This window comes from Rhinolophus sinicus, chromosome 15 (assembly GCF_057876585.1).
Source record: "Rhinolophus sinicus isolate RSI-liver-muscle chromosome 15, RSI-T2T, whole genome shotgun sequence".
In the NCBI taxonomy this organism is placed as follows: domain Eukaryota; kingdom Metazoa; phylum Chordata; class Mammalia; order Chiroptera; family Rhinolophidae; genus Rhinolophus; species Rhinolophus sinicus.
In genome coordinates this window covers 109,760,966-109,783,439 of record NC_142515.1, presented here as the reverse complement: position 1 = coordinate 109,783,439, position 22,474 = coordinate 109,760,966, and the positions used below count along the sequence as shown (strand labels likewise).

At 39.1% G+C, this 22,474-nt stretch overlaps 1 protein-coding gene across 5 annotated transcripts in view; it reads right to left on the bottom strand.

Moving 5' to 3' along the window:
- RNF175 (ring finger protein 175) overlaps positions 1 to 22,474 on the bottom strand; it is a 65,759-nt gene that overhangs the window by 33,713 nt on the left and 9,572 nt on the right. The window contains exons 4-10 of one of the 5 annotated variants that reach the window (XM_074338420.2): positions 16,287 to 16,441; positions 12,546 to 12,620; positions 12,140 to 12,247; positions 8,080 to 8,200; positions 6,213 to 6,346; positions 3,206 to 3,307; positions 540 to 885 (exon numbers count right to left, since the gene is read on the bottom strand). In XM_074338420.2, the coding sequence (XP_074194521.2) occupies positions 765 to 885; positions 3,206 to 3,307; positions 6,213 to 6,346; positions 8,080 to 8,200; positions 12,140 to 12,247; positions 12,546 to 12,620; positions 16,287 to 16,441 (816 nt within the window). In that variant the 3' untranslated portion in view covers positions 540 to 764. Of the gene's footprint in view, positions 1 to 539; positions 886 to 3,205; positions 3,308 to 6,212; positions 6,347 to 8,079; positions 8,201 to 12,139; positions 12,248 to 12,545; positions 12,621 to 16,286; positions 16,442 to 22,474 lie in introns of those variants that run through there. The other 4 variants (XM_074338421.2, XM_074338422.2, XM_019722429.2 and 1 more) reach the window with 4 other exon arrangements.

Sequence of the window (22,474 nt, the reverse complement as noted above, 5' to 3'; positions counted from 1 at the left end):
ATAAGATATCATTTCAGGTATTGATAAGTGCTATGAGGAAAATAAAAAAGTACAGCAATAGAGTGATTGTGTGTGTGTGTGTGTGTGTGTGTGTGTGTACACAGAGTGGCACAAAAGAAGAGAGTAATTCTCTCTACTTCAGTGCAGCCCTTGGATGGATTGGGTGCAGTTGGTGGGACCAGGAACCCCGGCGTAGTGCTGGCCCAGTGAGTGGGCTGTAGGCTAGACGTTTCGGGAGTAATCCCCTCTATACAGAAGAGCTTTGTGGCGCCCAAGCTGCCACATGGTCACAGGCACAAAGAGCAGAGAAGACCATATCCTTAAAATCACAGATTACTTACTTCTTAACTACTTCTTTGAAGATTTTGAATTGATCAGAAGGTATCCATTGTAACTAAATGTTCTATGTGAGAAGTACTTTGCAAACCTCTGAAAACATTTTACAGATGAGATCATTATCAGCCAAACTAGAGGTGGGATGTGGGGTGGGGGGAGGCGGGGTTGTAACAAACGTGTCACATGCATGGATTAGAAAACAATCATGATGGCAAAGATGCAAGGCACGCATCATTTGTTTATTCTGTTGTTCAGCTCTTTAAATTCTTTCCACATATACGAATTGCTTATATAGACCAAATTTTACTCAGTTCTCTTTTGGGATCATCTCTAAAATGAAAAAAAGTCAATATTAAATGCAGGATCAAGGATTTAAAGATGTTTCAACACTTAAGTCAATACATTACTTCTGGGGTAAGTCTGCTGTGCTATTCCAGCCCTAATGAATAGTTAATAACTTGTACTATCCCTATCACCATGGGTTGCCAGGCCACCAGATAACGAAGCCAGTCCAGGATTTGTCCATACAAAATGTGTGTACGTTCCCAGCTAAATCTCAGTTAAGGAGGTTGCTCTCTATACAGTCAAGTGTCAGAAACATTCATAAATAGCATTTGCAAATATAATAAGCAATATCATAAGTGGGTATTTCCTTTCTTGGTGATTCTATGTGCTCATTTAAAAGCCCTTACATGATTTTTATAGCGTTTGGTTATCCCTGTTATTTACACTACACCTAATTTCAAAAACTAAATTGAAACAGTTTAGAATAAATTCCCAAACTATATAACAAGAAAAAAGGACAAGGGTCTTATGCTAAAAGAAGGAGGAAGAGGGAAATGACTACATTGGAAAGCAAAGGATAATGGAAGCTGCTGTAATTGAGCAAAAACAACTCTGGGCTTTCCTATAGTCAGTTAATCAGAGGGAACTTATTTTATATTAAGAAAAACGTGTTCACAGGTAAGATATACTTTTCCTGGTATCTCTGATAAATTGTGCTAAGGGGACTTAATACATGGGCTCTCTCATACCGAGAGCAATGTTACATACATAAAGGCAGATTTTTTCACATGTAGCTTTTTATTGTACTGAGTCTCAATAAAAAAGAATACATGCAATATTCCAAAGTATTCTCTCAAGCCTATATAAAGAAACCAATTGTCCTTTGTTACTTAAATGATCATTTAAGGTGACATTTATGATCATATTATCACCAATTTTATCACAAAGAGCTCTGTACTATAGTTTTATAAGTTATAACCTAAAGTAGTTCTGGACTCGGTCTTCTCATATTAAAAGGGAAATTCAGGGAGAGTGAATGCAAAGGAAGGAGGAAAGAGCATCACATGCTTTTACTTTAGCCTTGGCTGTGCTTGAGTTGCACTGACTCACTGAGAAAGGCCAGGCCTGTAGAAGAGCTGGTAACCTCAGACGGTGCTGTCTGTGGTTGTGTATGGCTTTAAGACCCACAGACCCATGGATGCTGCCTCCTTTACTGGCCTACTTGAAATGAGTGTGCATTCCCAGATAAAATTTGCAGTCCTCAGAGATAGGGGTGTTGCTGCCAACGGCCAATATTCATTGAAGGTTGTTGGCAAAGAGAAGGGGGAGTACCGTGTTTCCCCGAAAATAAGACCTAGCCGGACATCAGCTCTACTGCGTTTTTTGGAGCAAAAATTAATATAAGACCCAGTCTTTTATTATATAAGACCCGGTACCATATTATATTATATTGTATTATATTATATTATACTATATTATACTATATTATGTAAGACCCAGTCTTATATTACATAAGACGAGGTATTATATTATAAGACTCAGTCTTACGTTAAAATAAGACCAGGTCTTATATTAATTTTTGCTCCAAAAGACACATTAGAGCTGATGGTCTGGCCAGATCTTATTTTTGGGGAAACACGGTAGGAAGCAAGGAGGTGTCACCTTTAGCACTGTACAATTTAGGTGACTGGTACTCAGAAAGTATAGAAAGGCTGTCTCTTATGAGAAAAGAGAGTACTTGGCAGATTGATGCCAACCTCTCAATGTTCTTCTGCTTAAAGGGGGATAATTTTCAATCCCATATATCTCCTTGGAAGAGATATTGTGGTCTTGGGCTAGTGGGATTGAGACTAAGTCTTTCTGATGAGCTCTGGAGGAGCTGTGTACACATTACTTTCCTTAATGAGATTTGGGTTTATTCTATTGGGGATCCATGTTGTCTATAAAAATCCTACTTGCTGTCTATAAAAATCCTAGTGGCTGTAAAAATAATCTTCATTTCCTTTCAATATTATTATCACTAGGGTTTAGCCTAAGAAAATACGAAGCATGGCAAGAAATTAAAAAGCTAAAATCCGGGGTAGAGGGGAAACCCTACTCATTTCTGGAAATAATAAAATTTGGTACACCTTAAAAATACTTTCTTATACCCTAGTTCACATTTGAGACTTTTAAATTTTCAATTCCAATCTATTTACCCATCCATCCATTACCTATCACTCTATCTATCTATCTATCTATCTATCTATCTATCTATCTATCTATCTATCTAATCCTTCCATACATTTACTTATTTTTTGCAATGTCATCACATTTCCACTAAAACACTAATAGCAGAACATCTGGAATATAAAGAGTAGAATGTGTCTTTTTTGGCATTTAAGTTCCTAACGAGAATAGTAACATAGGCACAGGAGAGAAAAGAGACCAGTAAGTCGTTTTGAAATTGGTGGTTAGGGGAACCAGAAAGTTTTTTCTGCTGTAACTATAATGAAGATAATGAAAGTTTAGACTGAACAATGAATTACCAGGAACATTTAAGATAATATTTCATAACTTAAAAAAAAAAAAAAAAAAAGGATACGGGTTACTGATCATCCTCTTCAAATCAACCTTCTCTTTGCAGTAAGGGCACGTCTGCTTTTTCCCAACAATACACCAACCTCGGATGCAGAATTCATGAAAGCTTAGGCACTTGTTAGGGAAGCTTCTAGAGATTAGAAGACAAGGTCTGCTTCATGAGGACATAATGGGAACAATCCCATCTGTAAGGTGGAGTAGTGGAGGGTGGGAGAGAATGGCTGTCAGTCTTGACTATGCACGTCACGTTTTTAGGGGCGATTGTGTAGGACAATGGAACCACAAAGGACTATGAGCTTGGAGTCACGGCGACAACGGCGGCACGACCCCGAGGAGTTCCCTTAGTTTCTTGCTTCACCTGATTCTCGCGAGAATTAGACAAAGAATGTGAAAGTGCTTTTTTACAGTAATAGCTTATGTACATAGATCATTTTATTTCCCTGCCTCACTTATCGCGCATTTCTTATGCATTTACCATAGCATTTCCCTATCTTACTTTTGTGTATTACTACTTATTACCTACTATGTAATCAGACTTAGGCACTTAGACAAGTTTAAATTATTTGTGATCATAAGCTTACAAATATTTCTATTAGCTTCATAAGTTCTCTCAACTTTTTTAAATTACTGATGAGGAGCCAGTTATTTTTAATAGAATATAAGCCTAGGTATTTACAGATTCATTTGTATACATCCCCTTGTCTACAAAGGTTTGACCCTTTGCCCCCAAAGTTGAGAGTGAACCCTATGTTTTCCCACAGCACCAGGGACTCAGTCTTATTAGCGCAGGTACCACACTGTATTGCGCCTATCTGTGTACTTATGTGTGTCACGTGGACCATATGTTACCTGTGGGACTGTCTCATTCATCTCTGTCCCCAATGCCTGGGTGCCAATGTAGTGAACAAATATTTGAATGAATCACTCAAAACTGATTACTTTCGCAAATAGAAGTTCCCAGGTTCTTCAATATTGTGCAGATTTGGGCAAAATGATTAACTATAATGAGATCCATCCTATTGATTTGTTTACTTCTACAGTAGTTGATCCCCCTGTGGCTTTCTGGACCAAGATCACATGATTTTGTGACGGGCCTGCTATACACCCATGTGAACAGCAATGAGGCTGAGGTCCCCTCCCTAACAAACGGAGGACTGTGGAGGGGTACACAAGTCAAGGCCATGTGAATAATTCCCCAGTATTAGATCTGTGGGCAAGTAAGTTTCCACTATTTTAAGTTCTTGGAATTAGGGTCACTTTTACAATATGCTTGGGTTAACATAAAGTGATGTATTATAACAAAGATTTTGAACCTAAACCCATATGGCCCTTCATTCAAAAGGGCTGGAGTATGGCCCTACCTTCCAGTTAGGTATAGCGTTCAGGGGTCATAGAGCCAGCATTGAAATGTCCACCTCCTCTTTAATATTCTCTTTCAGGTTCAAAATCTCCGTGCTGAACAGGCTCCACTCTAGCAGAATTACTCAGCTCTCTGCCGCTGCCTTGTTAATGTGACGCATGCTAACATGGGCCATTAATAATACTCCCTGTGAAGCAAATTTAAAGATAACTACATTTTGGATTACATATGCACACATGTACAACAATCCCTAAGGGCTTTTAAAGGTGGAGAGAGAAAATATTTCTACTTGCAAATGGCAGAAAGGGCTCTGTTCCAACATTTGAAAAGTAAATCATATTTGAAACTCGGGCCAGACTTGGAAAATTTCTACTAAGAATGATAGTTTTTTGGGAAAGCAATCAGCCTGAAAAACCACCATAGAATTCCATATGGTCTATTTTTGTGTTTCTTACCTAAACTATTCAGGATTAAATGTTGGAGTAAGGGCTCCTAGTACATTTCAGATGCATTTGGTCCCATTTTTTACTCTCAGGATTGAATAAATGGAATCTGTCTAGATTAAACAGAACTGAATCATAGGCACTGCAGACCTAGGGTATTACTGACTGAGTCAGGTGGGTTTCACAGGCAAGAGATAGATGCTTTCATCATCTCAGAATGCCAGAGCTTTGAACTGAGTGTATAACAATATTATAAAATTGATATTGCAGTATAAAATAAAGATAAATGATGCCTTTTTATATATTTAGACAAGGATGAAAATACTGATTGTTCCCATGCCAAACACAACTGTAGTGTCCAGTTACATGCTCAGGAAGCTGTCTGCCTTGCTCAGGGATCCTCCACCCCAGCAGCTGTCCACACACTGAGGTCTTCCTCGATTTACTGGAGTTCCCAGAAAATGCTGGTTTCCAGGCCCAGGCTTGTCCGGTCCCTAACACCTAAAGATCCCTCAGCCAGGAGATGGCTATTTGGGCAGAACCCATAGGCCAGTCCGAGAACTGGGTGCTCATATTTTGGTTCCTCCTTTTGTAATCTAGGGTGTCCTGGTCCCTGTGGTATTTAACCTCTTTTCGAGACCAACACTGATACTTGCTGCCCCCATTACCACTGTTGACACAAGCACGTTCCCAGGATTATTTCCAGGCAAAGCACACTTTGGCGTTTTTGGGCCTGTGAGAGTCAGACACAGGGCTTCCCCTGGATAGTTCTGAGTTCCTCACTGCACCTGAAACTTCCCTCTTTTCCTCACCGCCAACCCCCTGAACCCCTTCTCTCCCTGGTCCCTCTTGGCTACCTGTTCACTTAAGGCTTCTCAACTTTCCCAGCCAGCATGCTGTCTGTGTGGCACTAAGATTCCTTTTTAAAAAGGAAATTACTGGAGGAGGAGGAGGAGATTCACCTTAATTAGCAGTTCATTATTCAGCAGGGATGATCAGAAAGCCTCAATAAGGAAGATGGGCGGGGGGATAAAGGCCTGGGAACTAAGGAAAGCAGAGGAGCTGGGGATAGGAGGAGGAGAGGCAGCAGAAGGTGATGAGACAGTCTTCTCTAACTTGCCATCTCCATGCCCAAACACAGATTAGTTGAAACTTGCCTCCCAGTACTGGCCTCATGAAGACCAAAGGGTTTCCCATGAAAAGGATACATATGATTGCATGACAGCTGGTAGGTGTTTTCAATGAGACCTTCTTCCTCGAGCTCCACAATGATCTTCTGTCCACAGATGGCGCAGATACTGTCTGACAAGCTCCTTGTGGGCATCCCACTGACACTGTAGAACTGTTGGGGGAAGTGCACAGGGTGCCATTGGAAAGGCAAGCACATGCCATTCTCTGAACACAGGGAAGCCCCTGCCAGGCTTTACTGCTCCTTCACTGACTTGGAACTTGAAACACTTTTTCTCATAGAATGATGCTATAGTAGGAGTAAGGTTTCCAGGCAAAACCCCACTGAATCCCAAATGGACGTGAAGGACGTTGCTAATTATAATCTCCAATCTAACCTCCCCACTAAGGAATCCTTCGAGAGGAACAGTTTTTATCCAGGGCTGTAGTTCAGAATTACATGGGAAGCTTTTTAGGCTTACCCAGATCCTGAACCTTCCCTTTATTCTCCTGGAGATTCTGGTTCATAGCTCTGGAGTAAACCCAGGCATCTCTCTATATATTTTAATTCCCATGTGATTATAGTGTGTGCGTGTACATACACACACACACACCATCAGGTCAGCTCACTAGTGGCTATGCCAATGACTTGAGCCAGTGGGTTTTATATATTTGGTGGTTGAAGTGAAGATGACAGAGGATGGGTGGGATCAGGTGAGAAGGCTCTAGAAAGTTGGTGCTTAAAGACTTGATCGACTTCTGGAGGAGAGTACGTAGAACGCTTCTCTTCCTCTCTTGACCATAAACAAGCACAAGAGGCTTTGGGAATTTTTTAAGGGTTTTTTAAGTTTTCTGGTTTTTGTTGGAGGAACTGGAAGTGAAAATGCTCCTTTTTTTGTTCACCTTAAACCTTATAAGAAAGGCAGTTGTCCCATAGATGATACATGGAAGAGGAATTCCAAAAGGTATCTTTTCCAGCATTTCACCACAGAAGCTGGATTCCAGGCTCTAGGAAAAGGGTGAGATGGAGCCTATAGAAATTGGGAAGGTCAGAGCGGGCGGGGATAATGTCAAGGTCATGTCCACTCAGTCTTGCCCCATAAATGGAGAGAGAGAAGAATAGTCAGAAGTTCACTCCTGTCATTCACACTAGGTTTTCTATTTCATATCTGGCTGTATACCGAGAGACTGGGAGAGGACAGAGATGCTGAATTCCTGAAACTACTGGATCATTCCCGGAGCCTTTGGCTTGTAAGTATAGAAGAAATGTGCATGTGTGAGACACAGATGAATACTCCTAATATCTGAACCTGGAATCCATCTAACCAGAAAGGATATCTATCCTGAGTTTTATTTTTAAGAGAGTTTAAAAAAAGAAAATAGTAGGGTTTCTCTTTTAATTCTAGGGAACAATATATAGTCAGAATATATTTAGCATACTTTTTATTTCTTCTATTTCTTCAAATGCTATATAACAATAATGCCATATAACAATGATCTTTATGATGAGTATTTCCCTCAGGCACTGGTTGATTCTAAAGTGTTATATGTACATCATATATGACTTTTGTTTGTATTAGATGGAGATAAAGTGTTTTTGTTATTGTTGAATTTTTACTAATCCTTTAAATGTTGGCAATTGGAGTATTCTAGCTATGGTTATTTCCAAATAATTAGCGTATTTTATTTTAAAAGATGCCTTATTTCCAACACTTTATATAAATAAGAAATGTATTTCTAACTAATTAGCAAAGACAATTTTTGATGCAAGGAGAATCCAAGGAGTCCTTGGGCTGAGAGAACCAAAAAAGATTAACCAATTTCTGAAAATAAATACAAATGTGGTGTCAGATGAGACCATTTCTCCATGTACCATAAATGGCTGCAAAGAATAAAAGCAACACTTACCCCTATAGTAGAAGCCATGTAATCTGAGCAGATCTCTGCAAAGTCTCTCCCCATTATGCCATAATAGAGGCCATAGAACAAGGACACGATGCCGAAATCCATGGAATCTCTAGCCTTGATTCTATTGGAAACCACAGGGTCGGAAATTAAGAATGTGGCATTTGAGGGGTAAGGGAGGGCTATAGCTAGAAAAATATTTCCCACCATAGTATCTAAAAGAAACTTGGGGTATTCTTTTCATTGATTTGTGCTTTCCTTTTTCTTGATGAATTTAAATTCTCTAAATTTCCCTAAAATTGCATCACTCAGTGCTAAGTGGACAGAGTAATTCTTGGGAGAGTCTTCAACCGCTTCTCAGTACCATAGTCCTTAGACAAACCAGTTCTAACCAATGGTTCTCAAGCTGGGCTGAGCATAGAAAGACATGGGCAGCTTGTAAAAATCTCCATGTTCTGATTACACCCTAGGCCAATTACATCAGGCTCTCTGGGGATGGGGCCTGTGCAGCAATATTTTGGGGTGCTCTCCAGACCCCAACTATCCCAACTGGCAGGTCACATTCTGAACCTTTTTAATGGAGTAATAGTTCTCAGCCCTAAATATAGCTTTGAATCACCCGGGGAGATTTAGAACTATACAGACACACGAGCCCACCTTCAAGGGCTCTGTTTTAAGTGGCCTGGGGTGGGGTCTGCATAGCAGTGGTTTTTAGGATCTCCTTAGGTGACTCTACAGAACAGTTAGGGTTGAGAATCCCTGCTGTACAGCTCAGATTTTACAGAATGCTTTCCAATACTTTATCTTGCCTGAAAATATTTGAGATAAATACAAGAATCAACCTCAAATTTTAACGCCTTTTGCTACTATGCCAAAGTTGTCATGCATTAATGAAAAAATATTTTTGGCAGTTGGATATTTCAAATACAGTAGGATTCTCTTTAATAACCCCTTCTTCTTTTTAAGAGAAAGAGCTCTTTAAAAAGTGAATAATTAGCACCTAATTTGATTTCTGAATCTTAATCATTGCACACTTGGTTTGCTGTATCTGTCAACAGTCTCAGATATTAGCAGTGGGCCTGAATGAGTCAGGAAGGAAGTGGGGAGTAGAAAGGAATTGGGTAGTCTGTTTCTGGAAACTTCTTCTGGGTATTTTTGTGCTCTGTTAATTTGAGAAAGAAATGTAAAGGCAGAGCGTTTTGTAAACTCAGTGGGTACAGATCTTTTGGTGATGTGAATTGGGAATTTCAACACAGGTGGTGGCTTTATCTTTTTAAAATTTGCCTGGGTGTATGGAAGAACTCAGTGGAGAGGAGTGAAGATGATTTTCCCTCCATGTCCAGGGGAGCATGTATTTATAATCCTATTGATAAAAAGTATAGTAACCAATTCATGGTTCCACAGAAAAGAATCTTAATACAATAATGATCAAAATACTTAGTAGTGAAAAAATAATTTCTTCCCAATCTAAAGGGTCGAGTCCTTTGTATGCTTCATTGGAGAAGTCATGGTTAAGGATCTTAAAATCTTATGCGATAATAGTCTTAGGACAACTGTAGTTTCAAGTGATTTAATTAAAGTCCTTACAAATATTCTTACATTCACTAAAATGAAGTCATAGAGATAGTATGCTTAAAAAAGAAGAATCAGTGTCTTTTCTATGTCTTGAACTAGCAATAATAGATCTATAGAATTACTTTATATCCCTTTCCTGCTAGAAAATGGTAAGCGCTTCTGCTCTGAAAGTTTTATGAAATGCTTATAAAATCAGATTGACCGGTTGCCATAGGAAGAGTCCTTTCCACCACGGCTTGCTCTCCATCTCATTGCCTTCCTTATTTTATGAGTTAAAGTTTGCCAATCTCTGCCTTTCAATTTCTGTTATGGTCCCAGAGATTTAGAGCAACTTCAATGTGAGAGAGAGAGATTCTGGGAAATTTTTATTTAAGTGGCTCTCCATAGCTATGTGGTACATCTTAAATTCCCTTTTCCAGAACACAGGTTGATCACACAGCCTCAGCTCTGACCATGAGGACCTTGTTTACAGCACATCTCAGCAACCATCTTCCAAATAGGAGCTTAGTTCTGAATCATAGACATAATTATCTTGATTCCCTTTATTTCTCCCAAGATTTTCTTGCTCTGTTATCTTTTTACCTCTCTTTCAATTTCTAAGCACTCAGTTTCCTGTTTCCAACTGTCCCCATCAAGGGAGGTTCTTGGGTACCAGCAACAAAATTCTAGATTGGACGTACATAGAAAATTAAAAATGTTCTAGTAGCCACATTAAAAAGATAAAAAGAAACAGATGAAATAATTTCACCAATACATCTAAAGTACTATCATCATTTCAACCTGTAGTCAATATAAAAATTATTTTTTCATACTGGCTTTGAAATCCAGTGTGTATTTTATACTTACAGTACATTTTATTTCATATTTTAAGTGCTCCATAGTCACATCAGCTAGCAGCTACTGTATTGGGTAGCATAGTTCTCAAGGTTTTAGGGAAGAAGATATATATAAGAAAATGACACCTCACAATTTTGTGGAAGAAAAATTTGTCGTTCAGTAAGAAATGCTCTACCACAAACATAGGGCTACTTTTAATGGTGATCTTTTAAATTTGCAGATCAAGTACAGTTTCTCTTTAAAGCTTATGTACTTTTTCTGAGACACACAAGCAGATTTTGTCATACCTGTCATTCTACTTTTAATAATACATTTCAGTGACAGCAAAGTCTTGCATAATGTATAAAGTCAATATTCAGTATAATAATACTATATTTAATTATGATGATGAAATTTAATACAAATATGTTTTTCCTATTTTAAAAGGAAAGTTCTACCATAGCTGTGAAATACATTTAGTGCTTTGCTGTTATTTGGGAATATCACATCCATTTTTTTTTCATTAGCTGCTTTTGAAATGCTTCAGCTTTAATGATTCCAGTTGTAGTAAATAATAGTGTTTCTTTGTAACCTAAACAAATATAGTTTTTAAAAAATATTTGAGTAAACATATAAATCCAAGGTGAAAAACTAAATACACAATGTGTATCATACTTTCATTGGGAAAAAAGAATACATGCATAATGAAAGTATACTAGTTTTAATACACTGAAAATAGGAGAATCAGAAAATGAAAAATATTCATTTTGTCATACAAGTTGTTACATACATTGGTATTTTCTTAGTAGTCTAGTAGTACTAATTCATGTGGATTATTAAACTATATGCTGCCTTTGGAATATTCCTTTTTCAGGTGGAGTAAAGAGGGGTGTTAAAAAAAATAGCAAGTAAACTAGAAACATCTTAGTAAACTTAAATGTAGGAAACTACTTAGCTACCCTGAAATTATTCTTTGCTTGAGTATCATCTTTTACTCACATACATTAATCACTTTGTTTTTAACAAAAAGGAGATAAATTGATTGAACTTATTCAGGTCTTTGATATTTAAGTAGGAAGAGGGAAAAGTGTTACTATTAGTCCTTTGAAATTAATTTCTCTTTTCAAAGTATATTCAATAATCAGATTTACCAACTTTGCTTTTTGAGAAAGTGATAAATAAATCATAAAGTTATTGAGATAATGGACCTTTACTTTGGAATTCATTGTAGTTAAATTAAAAATGCTATACTACATGTTTTTCATTTATGGTAGATATAGTCTGGAATGAAGAATTTCTCTGGAAATCTAAAAACATATTGGGAAATGTGTTTTTCAAAAATGTTAGCAGCGATTCTTTTACTGAATTAAAGCTTATTGTTTTTTGAAAAATTTTTATTCTGTAGGGTTCTCTCTTACTTATCTTGTGATTTCCCCAATGATATCTGCTATACTACTGAAATCTATTAGGTTGGTGCAAAAGTAATTGCGGTTTAAAAGATTAAAAATAATTGCAAAACCGTAACCACTTTTGTACCAACCTAATATAAACAATGCGTGCATGGAAAATGGTAGGGCCAAATGTGGCTTCCAGATATTACAGAGAACTTGACCAGATGAATGTACCAGCAAGTGCTTAGAGAGATATTAATATCTTCATTGGAGATACTTACTTGAAAAATAAATGGAGTCCACACATTGTAAATATGATGGCCAAATAACCCACAACACCAAATGCATAGCTGAGTTTGTAGATTAGAAGAAACCATTTGTAGACCAATCTACGGAGTGAAAAACGGAAGAAACAGAGCATGATAGATTACAAAGTATTTTATCTTTTTCAAACATCGTCATAAGTCAGTTTTTAGTTTCTAAAATCCTGTTTATTATGTAACATATAGAACATAAGTAAATTATATCAGCTAAATGCAATAGTAATCTTGAGTTTTAATATACTATCAAGCAATATATAAATAGCACTATCATGTACATATGTTTCTATGTGTATGCATATATAAATTTATTTTAATTTACCTATATTCCTCATGTAAAAATGGCCTTCAGCATTGCTTACTCTACCTGGGACTCTTCCTCCCTTCCTTCCTTTTCTCATTTGGCTCCAGGGTTAGCTTAGAGTGGTTTGGGCGGAAGTACCTCAGAGGCAAGCAAAGACAGGAAGAGAAGTCAAGAGGGGAGACCACCTCCCCCAGGAGTTTCTCTTCCCTCCTGCTCCTGCTGCCCCCCAGCACTAGAGCAGATATCCTCAGCCCTCATCCCATCTCCTCTCCATCAAAGAGCCCCTTCCCTCGCACTGGGATGAAATGGCAAGCCTGCTTCAGCCTTGTTTTCTTCTGTGATGTGGCTCAGTCTTGTGTGTGTCCCAGAGCTCACTATGAGCACTCCTAAGGCCATTCTTTCTTTCCACGGGGCCTCAGTGGAGAAGTGAGAGGATGGGAATGGAGAATGAGAGTGGAGATGATCTGGAAGGGATCCCTGCATCCTGTTCATTCCCCTCATCCCTGGCAGTAAAAGCCTTAGAAAAACTACGGAAAGGGCCGCATGGTTGTTCCATGTCTGGGAGCATGTCGGAAGAGGCTGGAGCACAGTTCCTTTCCTGGTGTGCCACGGCCTGAGGGCCCCACCACTGGAACAGGAAGAGGGAGTGAGAGGAGAAGGAGCAGCTGGGGGCTATCCTTGGTGCCCAGAGACAATAAGGGGGCCACTGGAAAGTTGATCTCAGGGCGAACAATGGCCGGAGGCCCTGTCTGCCCTTCAGCCCTGTCGTTCCCCATCCTCCTGAAGCCCCTCTCCTGCCTTCCACGCCAAACTTCATTCAGAGTCTCACTTCAGAGACGTGGCCCCACCCTCTCACCTCCAAACCCTGGAGCCCTGTCCCCAACTCTCTCACCTTCCCCAGCTTCCTCCCTGCTGGAACCATGGCACCAAATGCTTAAATTCGGTGATATTACTGAGGTAATGTTTTGATGTTATTTTATTTTAAAAGATACCCTGCTTCACTGAATTCCAGTCAGAAGGGATTTTCTGAAACACTATGGTTTAAATGGGGGTTTATGGGCTAATCTGAGAAATGAGTTGTCATTTATATCATTTCTTTAGTGAAATGCTTTCCCCACTTTAAGCAACTCACATATAAGGGCTGTCTGGTGCCACCTCCTCCTGCAAGGTGGAATCCTGCCTGTGGAAGGGGTCAGCCATGGGGAGTTGCATGGAGCTGGAAAGTCACATGGACCGCACAGGTGGCGCCAATGGCTATGGGGCTGTGTCATCTCTAAAGGGGGCCAGAGAGGGCTTGTGGGCTCTTTTTGCCTCAGTGACTCCTTGGGCTATTGGGCTGGTCCTTTCGATTTGCCAGTGCTGAGCAGTTTGGATCTATTCTCAGTGCAGCCAGATTGAGGTGGAAGTTTCTGTTGCTAAAAGGGGTGATGTTGGGAAAAGTGGCCAATTCTAAGAGGATCTTCCGCCTCACCCCAAAACAACTTTTTGAAATGCAAGGTTTCTCTGTGCAAAGAGGTCTGCTGATGTAATTAAGCCATAGCGTGCTGTTGGGAGTGCGGGCTTTGCATTTCAGTCATCTTGGGTTTGCTTCTGGGCTCTGTGGCTTCCTGCCTGTGTGGACCCTGGCCAACCTACTTAGCATTTCTTCCTGCTCCTTTATAAAGTGAGGAGGCTCACACCAGCTCCTAAAATAATTCTGAAGATTATGTGAGATAAGGTATTCATAGACTTGGCTCAGGAAATGCTCAATATTGCCATGTTATTGTTATAGATGTGTTATATTTTCCAAATCTCAACCCCCAAGTCATCCTGCTTATGGAGGAGGGGCACAAGTTTTCAGAGCACTAGGGTCCAGGACTCCCTTGCTAATCTGATTACACAGGGAGGCAGATACGCCAGAAAAGAAATTGAGTTAGGGCTTCAGAGTGGCATCCACGAAGGAAAGCGTGGCCTTGGGTTTGGGTTGGAATAGATGTGCTCAGGCCCAGCTCTGTGTGGCTGCGCGTGGCCTGTTTTTGAGCCTGTCCATTGCTTGACAGACAACCTGACTGTAGTAGAGAGGAAACTCACTTCTTCCCTGCTGCTCTTTCCTACATCAAGGGCTTGGTGTTTGCTGGGGGAGGAACAGCCAGTTTTTAAACGGCGTTGGTGCTGGAGACCTCGTCTCTTGGATTTGCCTTCTGTACCATGTGGATTTGCCTGATCAGGTGTCTCAGCTTGTAACGACGTCCTCTGCTTCCAAATGTAAAATTGCTAAGATGTGTCTTACTTATAAGATGATAATTGAGCAAAGATCCTTAAAGATGCTTAGGGCCTACTGCTTCTCATTACTAGGAGTTTCTTCATCCTTACTGCTTTTCTAAAAGAGAAAGGGCCCTAATTAGCCTCTCTTACTGTTTCTTTTCAAATGACAGCCGGGCCTGCTTAAAATTTTAGTGGAGCATTTTGGCTCTCAGACCATGCCAGGGCTCAGAGTTGTTCTGTCCAGAAATGGATGTTCTGTGGGCATGAGAAGCAGAGGGCATGGGACCATGGTCATCTGAGATATATGAGCCATGAGTCTAAGGAAGCAGTATTTGGGTATTTCCTGAAGTTCCTCTGTATGGAACGAGCTGATATGCACAGAAACACTACCTTTAGCTAGGGTAATTCATTACGCAGTGGAAAGAGAACTGTTCTCGTTGAAATACAATATACATTCTGTCTAGGGGATGAAAACAAGTACATTTCAATTCATCTGAAACTTAGATTGCTTCACAAGTCTTAAATAACTTTACAACATTTTGTGAGAAGGAGGAAGCGTGCTAGCTGTCCTTTTACTGGTGGGTAAACCAGTCCCTCCAAAGGCTATCTGAGACCCCTAAATGGCCAGTGTAGAAGGTCTCCTGTCATCACCCCAAAGCTCTTCCCAAAGCGGAATTAAATTAAAATAATCATTGGCCTTAATTCATTTATTTGAATTTCTGTCTTTATCATTATGTATTTATCTGATTTCTCTCACTACATATTTTTTCTTCTCCATAGTAAAAGGAAAAGTTGAGTTTGTCTCTCCCACTGTTTTAGAGGATAAGAAACAAATATCTAAATGGCTAAATAATCATATTTCACAGGAGTTTATGATTTATTCTCTGACAAAGATCAAAATTTGACATTGTCTTATCATTAAACCCTTTATACATCTTTTCTTGATCCCATTTCAGTTTTATCTTGATTTGGATTCAGATATCATTTAAAGAACAAGGAGAGAGAGAGCAAACTTGTGAGCATATTATAAGCACTTTGGAAAGACTTTTGAATGATGTGGAATTATATGAATGTCAAGAGGTTGACAATGATAATTAAAATGATCATTGGACTATTAAAACCTCATTTGTTATGAGAGTAATAAGTTGTCCATTACTTATGATTTATCAGAAATAAACCTCATACATAGTTGTCAGAAATACAAACTTCTAACTTCCTCTATTATAAAATGTGCGTGACAACTTCTAGTGGAATAAAACAAAATGCTGCGTTAAAAATAAACATGCAAATAGTGCTCTAGAAAACTTAAACAACAGTTTCACTTCTCTTTCTTCTGGCCTTTCACGAGCTAATATCCAAAGTAATAAATTTTACAGGTATATCTGAATCAATAATGAATGTGAACTAATAGCATGGCTAATCTCTAAATAGTTTTGCTACTGAAGGCAAAAGAAGTATAACACCCTCCTCCCCGATCCAAAAAAAAGAAAGAAAATTAAATATACTTTTTAGTGTTTATAGTGAAGGGCGTGGTGGGGAAGGAATGAACGGCATACGTACCTCGGTGTTCTCCCTGAGAGGGGCTTTCGGGTAGCTCTGAACAGGATGTAACTGGTAATAACGGAGAACAGTCCCCACATAGACAGAAATCGCCACCAGTAAAGTTTTATCGTGAAGTACAAAGGGACAACCCACATCTGCAACAGGGTTACCAGCTGTCAGAGAAATGCACAAAAAGTCTCTCTTAATGACTGACAGCCCCAGATGGCATGTCTGTTATTAAATAATTCAGAAACTGCTCTGGGGGAAACCACCTTCATCATCCTGTCTGTAACATGCAACTGGTTCACCATCCAACTGCGGGCTGCTCTGTACATGGACAGTTATGGAGCAGATTGTCACATGTCTCTGAAAATTCCAATGGGAAATGATGCAAAGTACCCAGCTTCTGTCCCCTCCTTTCCTTGGGATAGTTCATATGAAAGCAACTTTAGACTTCAACAGCTATGAGATTTTGGACAAATGAGCCTCCTTTTAATTGCAAAATTGGGGATAACAATGCCTGCCCTGCTTGCCTGTGCTACCTGAGGGGGGATCAAAAGAAATCACAGATGGGAAAGTGTTCTGCAAACAGTACTGTACTATGTGGAGCTAAGGTGCTGTTGTCACTATCGCGGTGACATGTGCAAAAGCACAGTGATCTCAAAGGAGGAAGTGGTGTCAGAACAATTTCTGGGATCTCCTCTGTCCCCTGTCCCAGTGCACTTTGCAGGGTTAACCCTCGAATCCTAACTGGGGGGTTACCGCTCCCCTGACTGCTAGATTTGCAACCCACCTTTTGCTTCTTGTCTTTCTTCTTTAGTTTCTGGTGCCCTTTCCAGGCAGCCCTAAGATGTGGATCGGACTCTTCTGTTCCTCTGTGTGTAACCCCTTTGTGGCCTATAACACTGACCTGAGTCCAAGTAGCCTTAAGACGATTCTTTAAGTTGGCTGTCCTCAATCCCACATGGCAGGAAGCTGATGGGCTGTGGGTCCATGGTGTCACACAGTTCCCATAGGTCACACAGTAGGTTTAAACGATAGCAATATCTTTGTCTCTTATGTTTTATCACATTTAGACTAACCACCTATTGTTTGCTCAGCATCAATATAAGAGGGGAATGGCAAAGAGGTTTTGTCTTAGGTGTGGACTTTAATTGGAAGTGGCACCTGGAAGCACTCCATTGAGGATTCTAAACCTGGGTCCTTGGTTCTGTGGTAAAGAGTATCATGATTGGTTAATGTCTGCCAGTGACGTGGAAAGAGTTGTTAGAGAATGCATGTCACATATTTATCATCTGAGCATAAAAACGACCGATGTCATTTATTGGTCTTTTTTCATTCTCTTTTTATTGCTTCATTCCCATAAATGACTTGGATCTGAAATCTTAGAGTTGCTCTAAATCGTCTTTCAGAGAATGCTACAGTTGTTATTCTGCATATGCATTCGAACAAAAATACACATGAAGTGACACTGTGGTAACTACCTAGAGAGTTCAGGAAACATATCCTATTACCTACTTTTTGTTTTTAAATGCCAGGCAGTACTTTCAGGGAAGAGTTTACTTCTGCCTGAATTAGTCAGATAATTGCTTTCATTTTCCATCCTACTTTGTGGGTATGGTCAAAGCTAATGAATGGGTTTGCCAATTTATTGATGAAATTGAGATAAATTTATATATCCAAATAGGAAAAACAGTCTTTCCTTAAGGAAGTAAAATAGTTTTCATGAGGGCCAAAAACCATATGCTAGGTAACCAAGAGTCAAGATACGTTCCCTCTAGCATTCAGCACTAATTACTTTGACCCTCTACTATTGATGATAAAAGTATGCAGCTCCTTAAAAAAGTCTCACCAGTATTTTGGTCATTGATTTCCTTTTGCTGATTATGCAAATTGTTATCTATGATATATTATAGATTTTGAATTTTTTTAGTTCATTACTTCTGATATTAAAGAAGAAAGTGGACATGAACTCCACCTTTCAAAATCTGATCACCTGTCATTTGCATTTTTTGTCTTTCTGTTTTAAGAATTTGATTCATCTTTTTATTTCCCCCATAAGAATGCTGAAGTATTTTTTTTTTTTTTTTTTTAGTAAAAAGTTAAGAGTCAGTTCATTTTAATTCGGTGAAACTACCATGCTCCTATATTTTATGGTTTAGATTATAAGCCTAAATTTACAAGACTAATCCATTTCCTCAACTCGGTGGAGTTACAATCCATGATAGTTTGAAACGACGATTAGACTATATTTTTATAAAACTATTCTCTCCCTGTGGATCTATAAATACAACCCATTTCTAGAATACGCCAAATTTCTCTTACTTGATGCCTGGATTTAATTAACGGTGAATAACAATGTTCAAACGTATAGACACACTACTTTTTAAAAATAGGCCTTAGAGATCAGAAATAAAAAGGAAGCAAAAAAATCATTATAGTGTATTATGTATACAGATATTTAATTTCTTAATTATCTTTAAAGTGTAAACCCAACACCATATTTTCTCAACATGCAAGAGGAAAGGTCAGAAATTCGCCTTATGAATTCAATAATTGTACGAGCCGTCCTTTTGAAATGAGGGCCACATTTCATAGCAATTTAAAAGATTCTTTATCAATTTCCAGAGCAGTTAAAACTTCACATTTTTAATAGTAACTGCCACATATGAAATGTAGGAATGTTGTGCCTCATAAATAAACACATGAAATATGTGAAATTGAGGTGTATGCATGCAATGGAGGAAACCTGGCACCTGGGACCCATTAATAATGCCAGCGGGGTCACCATCTGGGCATGTGCATATAAAACACATCTGCATGACGGGTGAAGGGCAACCATGCACCTGGATCACGTCACCCACGTTCTCCCCACCCACCCCTCGTGGCAGGAGGAATAGCCTGACTTATCAGACGCTGCCCAACAGCACCATTGTTTTTTCTTGTAGCCATGTGCATGCTGAATCTGAGAAGACTTGCAAAACTGACGTATCTTTTAATTTGTCTTTTTGTACAGGATGATAAATGGGTCATGAAATAAGAAAGAAAAGAAGGAGGGAAAGAAGGAAGGATAAAAGGAAGGAAGGAAGGAGGCAGGGAAGGAGGGAAAGAAGGAAGGAAGGAAAGAAAGAAGGAAGGAAGTTATGTATGCATATGAGGCTCATTTCCTTTGCACTGCGAATCCCAAACTACTGTATTTGCGACCATTTGTACATGTGTCTGTGTGTATTTGTCTGGGTAGGGGCGGAAGGAGAGCAGGGGGATGCTCGAGGTAAGCAGAAAGGTATCATGTACATAAGTGACTCCAGGAAATGGTTGTTACCAGTACACAGGCATGAAGGAAAGCGTGGTCATAAATTGAACAAGTAAAATTATGGAATCTTGGCATATGAAGGACTCTTAGAAATTCACTTGGTCCGTATTTTTTTTTTTTTTTTTAAGATTTTACTGGGGAAGGGGAACAGGACTTTATTGGGGAACAGTGTGTACTTCCAGGACTTTTTTCCAAGTCAAGTTGTTGTCCTTTCAGTCTTAGTTGTGGAGGGCGCAGCTCAGCTCCAGATCCAGTTGCCATTTTTTAGTTGCAGGGGGCACAGCCCACCATCCCTTGCGGGAGTCGAGGAATCGAACTGGCAACCTGTGGTTGCGAGGACACACTCCAACCAACTGAGCGGCAGCACAGCTCAAGGTGCCATGTTCAATTTTAGTTGCAGGGGGTGCTGCCCACCATCCCTTGCGGGACTCCAGGAATTGAACTGACAACCTTGTGGTCGAGAGCCCACTGGCCCATGTGGGAATCGAACCGGCAGCCTTCGGAGTTAGGAGCACGGAGCTGTAACCGCCTGAGGCACCGGGCCTGCCTGATCCGTATTTTTATGTTCAGATAAATTTAGACAGTTGATTTTGCTATTTAAATTCTGAAAGGAGATTCTACACTGGTATGTTAGTATGTATGTATTTATGCTTTGCCTCATTTTAAAAAGATTTGAATATACGTAATATTTCTAGGTACAGTAATATGTTCTAGTGGTTTACAGCGTGGAAATGATTTGTCAGTAAAATGAGGCAAGTTAACAGTGTGTAGGTAGTCGTCAGGCCTTCCTTCTATTCATTTGAAGGGAAGTAGGGTTCTTTTTTGGTACTTTACCCGTTTCCTGCAGATATGAAAAGGAGAACATAAAAAAATATGGAGCGGATGTGTGGAATGAAATTTTATTTTTAATTAAATGTTGTTACAAGCATTTGGAAATAATTTCACTTTGAGGCTCTGTCTATGTCTATACCATATCAAACACTATCAGCTGGAAACAGAAAAATTCAAATATCCAGATGCGCAGTCTACAGTATGCTAAAAATATGAGTGTTTGGAAACATCCTGGGATTTAGTTGTATCCCAAACAAAATAAGAACTTTTCATTTTCTATCTACTTTCTCTCTGCACTTTTTGGCATCATCTAAGAGCAATTAATACTGTATTTTTAAACTTTAAAAAATAACCCGCTTCCTTTGCTTTCTGTGTGTATAATAAGCTGCTCTGATATACACAGCTCTACAGACCACAGAATAGAACCTGTTTAGACAAACTGAAAAAAGATCACTTCAGAAGATAGACATATTTGTTAAAAGCTGTATCTGAAAATGTTCTGAGCTTTTTGGGTTAGTCCCTCCCCTCTGAAGTACGTGGCCCAAATTATGTACAAAATAATGTGAAAAGAATCCTTAATATGTAACATCTTTAGGGTATAAATAACTGTATAAATAATAATTAGTATACAAAGCTGTTCACGCATATTACTGTGTGCATTTCCTACTTTTTTCCTAACTTCCCTTGCTTCTCTGTAAACTCCCACTCCCACCCTCTGCCATGATTTACATAATTGTTGCACCCCAGTATACATATAGAGCAGTAGCAGAATACTTAACCCGTTCTCCCAAGGGAAATTTGATCAACTAGAACACAGTGCCTATGTGAAGTTCCTATTGCCTTAATCTTACCGACCCCTCCCATTTCCAAAAGTACTTGGGCAGCACCTTCCCCCCAATTCCCTTCAGTGAGATTGTTTCATACATTTGTAATACAGTTAGATGCTCTCATCACCGCCTGCATTTCTCCCTGAGATTCCCCAAACTCCTTAATGCTTTTATAAAATTGGCATACCTTAAGGTCCGCTTTTTGTGCTGGAGCGTTCAATGGGCTTTGATAAATGCATAATGTCTTATATCCAAAATTACAATATCATACAGATCAATTTTACTGCCCTAAAATTTTCATTTCACTTGTTTATCCTTCCCTTTGCCCCCCCTGAACCCCTGGCAACCACTGATCATTTTACTGTCTTTATGGTTTTGTATTTTTCAGTATGTCATATAATTGGAATCATACAGTATGTGGCTTTTTCCTCTATGTCTTTCATGGCTTGATGGCCCATATCTTTTTATTGCTAACTAATATTCTGTTGTATGGATGCGTAACGGTTTGCTTATTTATTCATATTTTAAAGGACATCTTGGTTGCTTCCAGTTTTGGGCGATTCTGAATAAAGGTGCTATAAGTATTTGCATGCAGGTTTTTGTGTGGATGTATGTTTTCAATTCAACTGGGTAAATACCTAGTAGTGTTATTGCTGGATCATATGGTAAGACTATGTTCACCTTTCTAGGAGACCTCCAAACTGCCTTCCAAAGTGGTTTTACCGTTTTGTATTCTTACTATTGTTTTAATTTGCAATTCCCTAATGACATATGATGATGAGCTTCTTTTCATATGCTTATTTGCCATGTGCATATCTTCCTTGATGAACTGCCTTTTCAGATCTTTGCTTTAACTGAGCTTTTGATTGAGTTTTAAGTATATTTTGGATAACAGTCCTTTATTAGGTAGATGTTTTACAATTATTTTCTCCCAGTCTGTAGCTTGTCTTTTCATTCTCTTAACAGTATTTTTGACAGAGCAGTTTTAAATTTCAATAAAATCCAACTTACCAGTATGTTCTTTCAAGGATCATGCTTTTGGTGTTGTATCTAAAATCTCATTACCAAATCCAAGTTCACCTAGATTTTTTTTCCTATGTTACCTTCTAGAAGATTTAAGTTTTGTATTTTACATGTAGGTCCATGACCCATTTTGAGTTAATTTTTGTGAAATAAGTAGGCTCTCTGTCTAGGTTTATTTATTTTGCTTATGGATGTCCAATTGTTCCAGCACC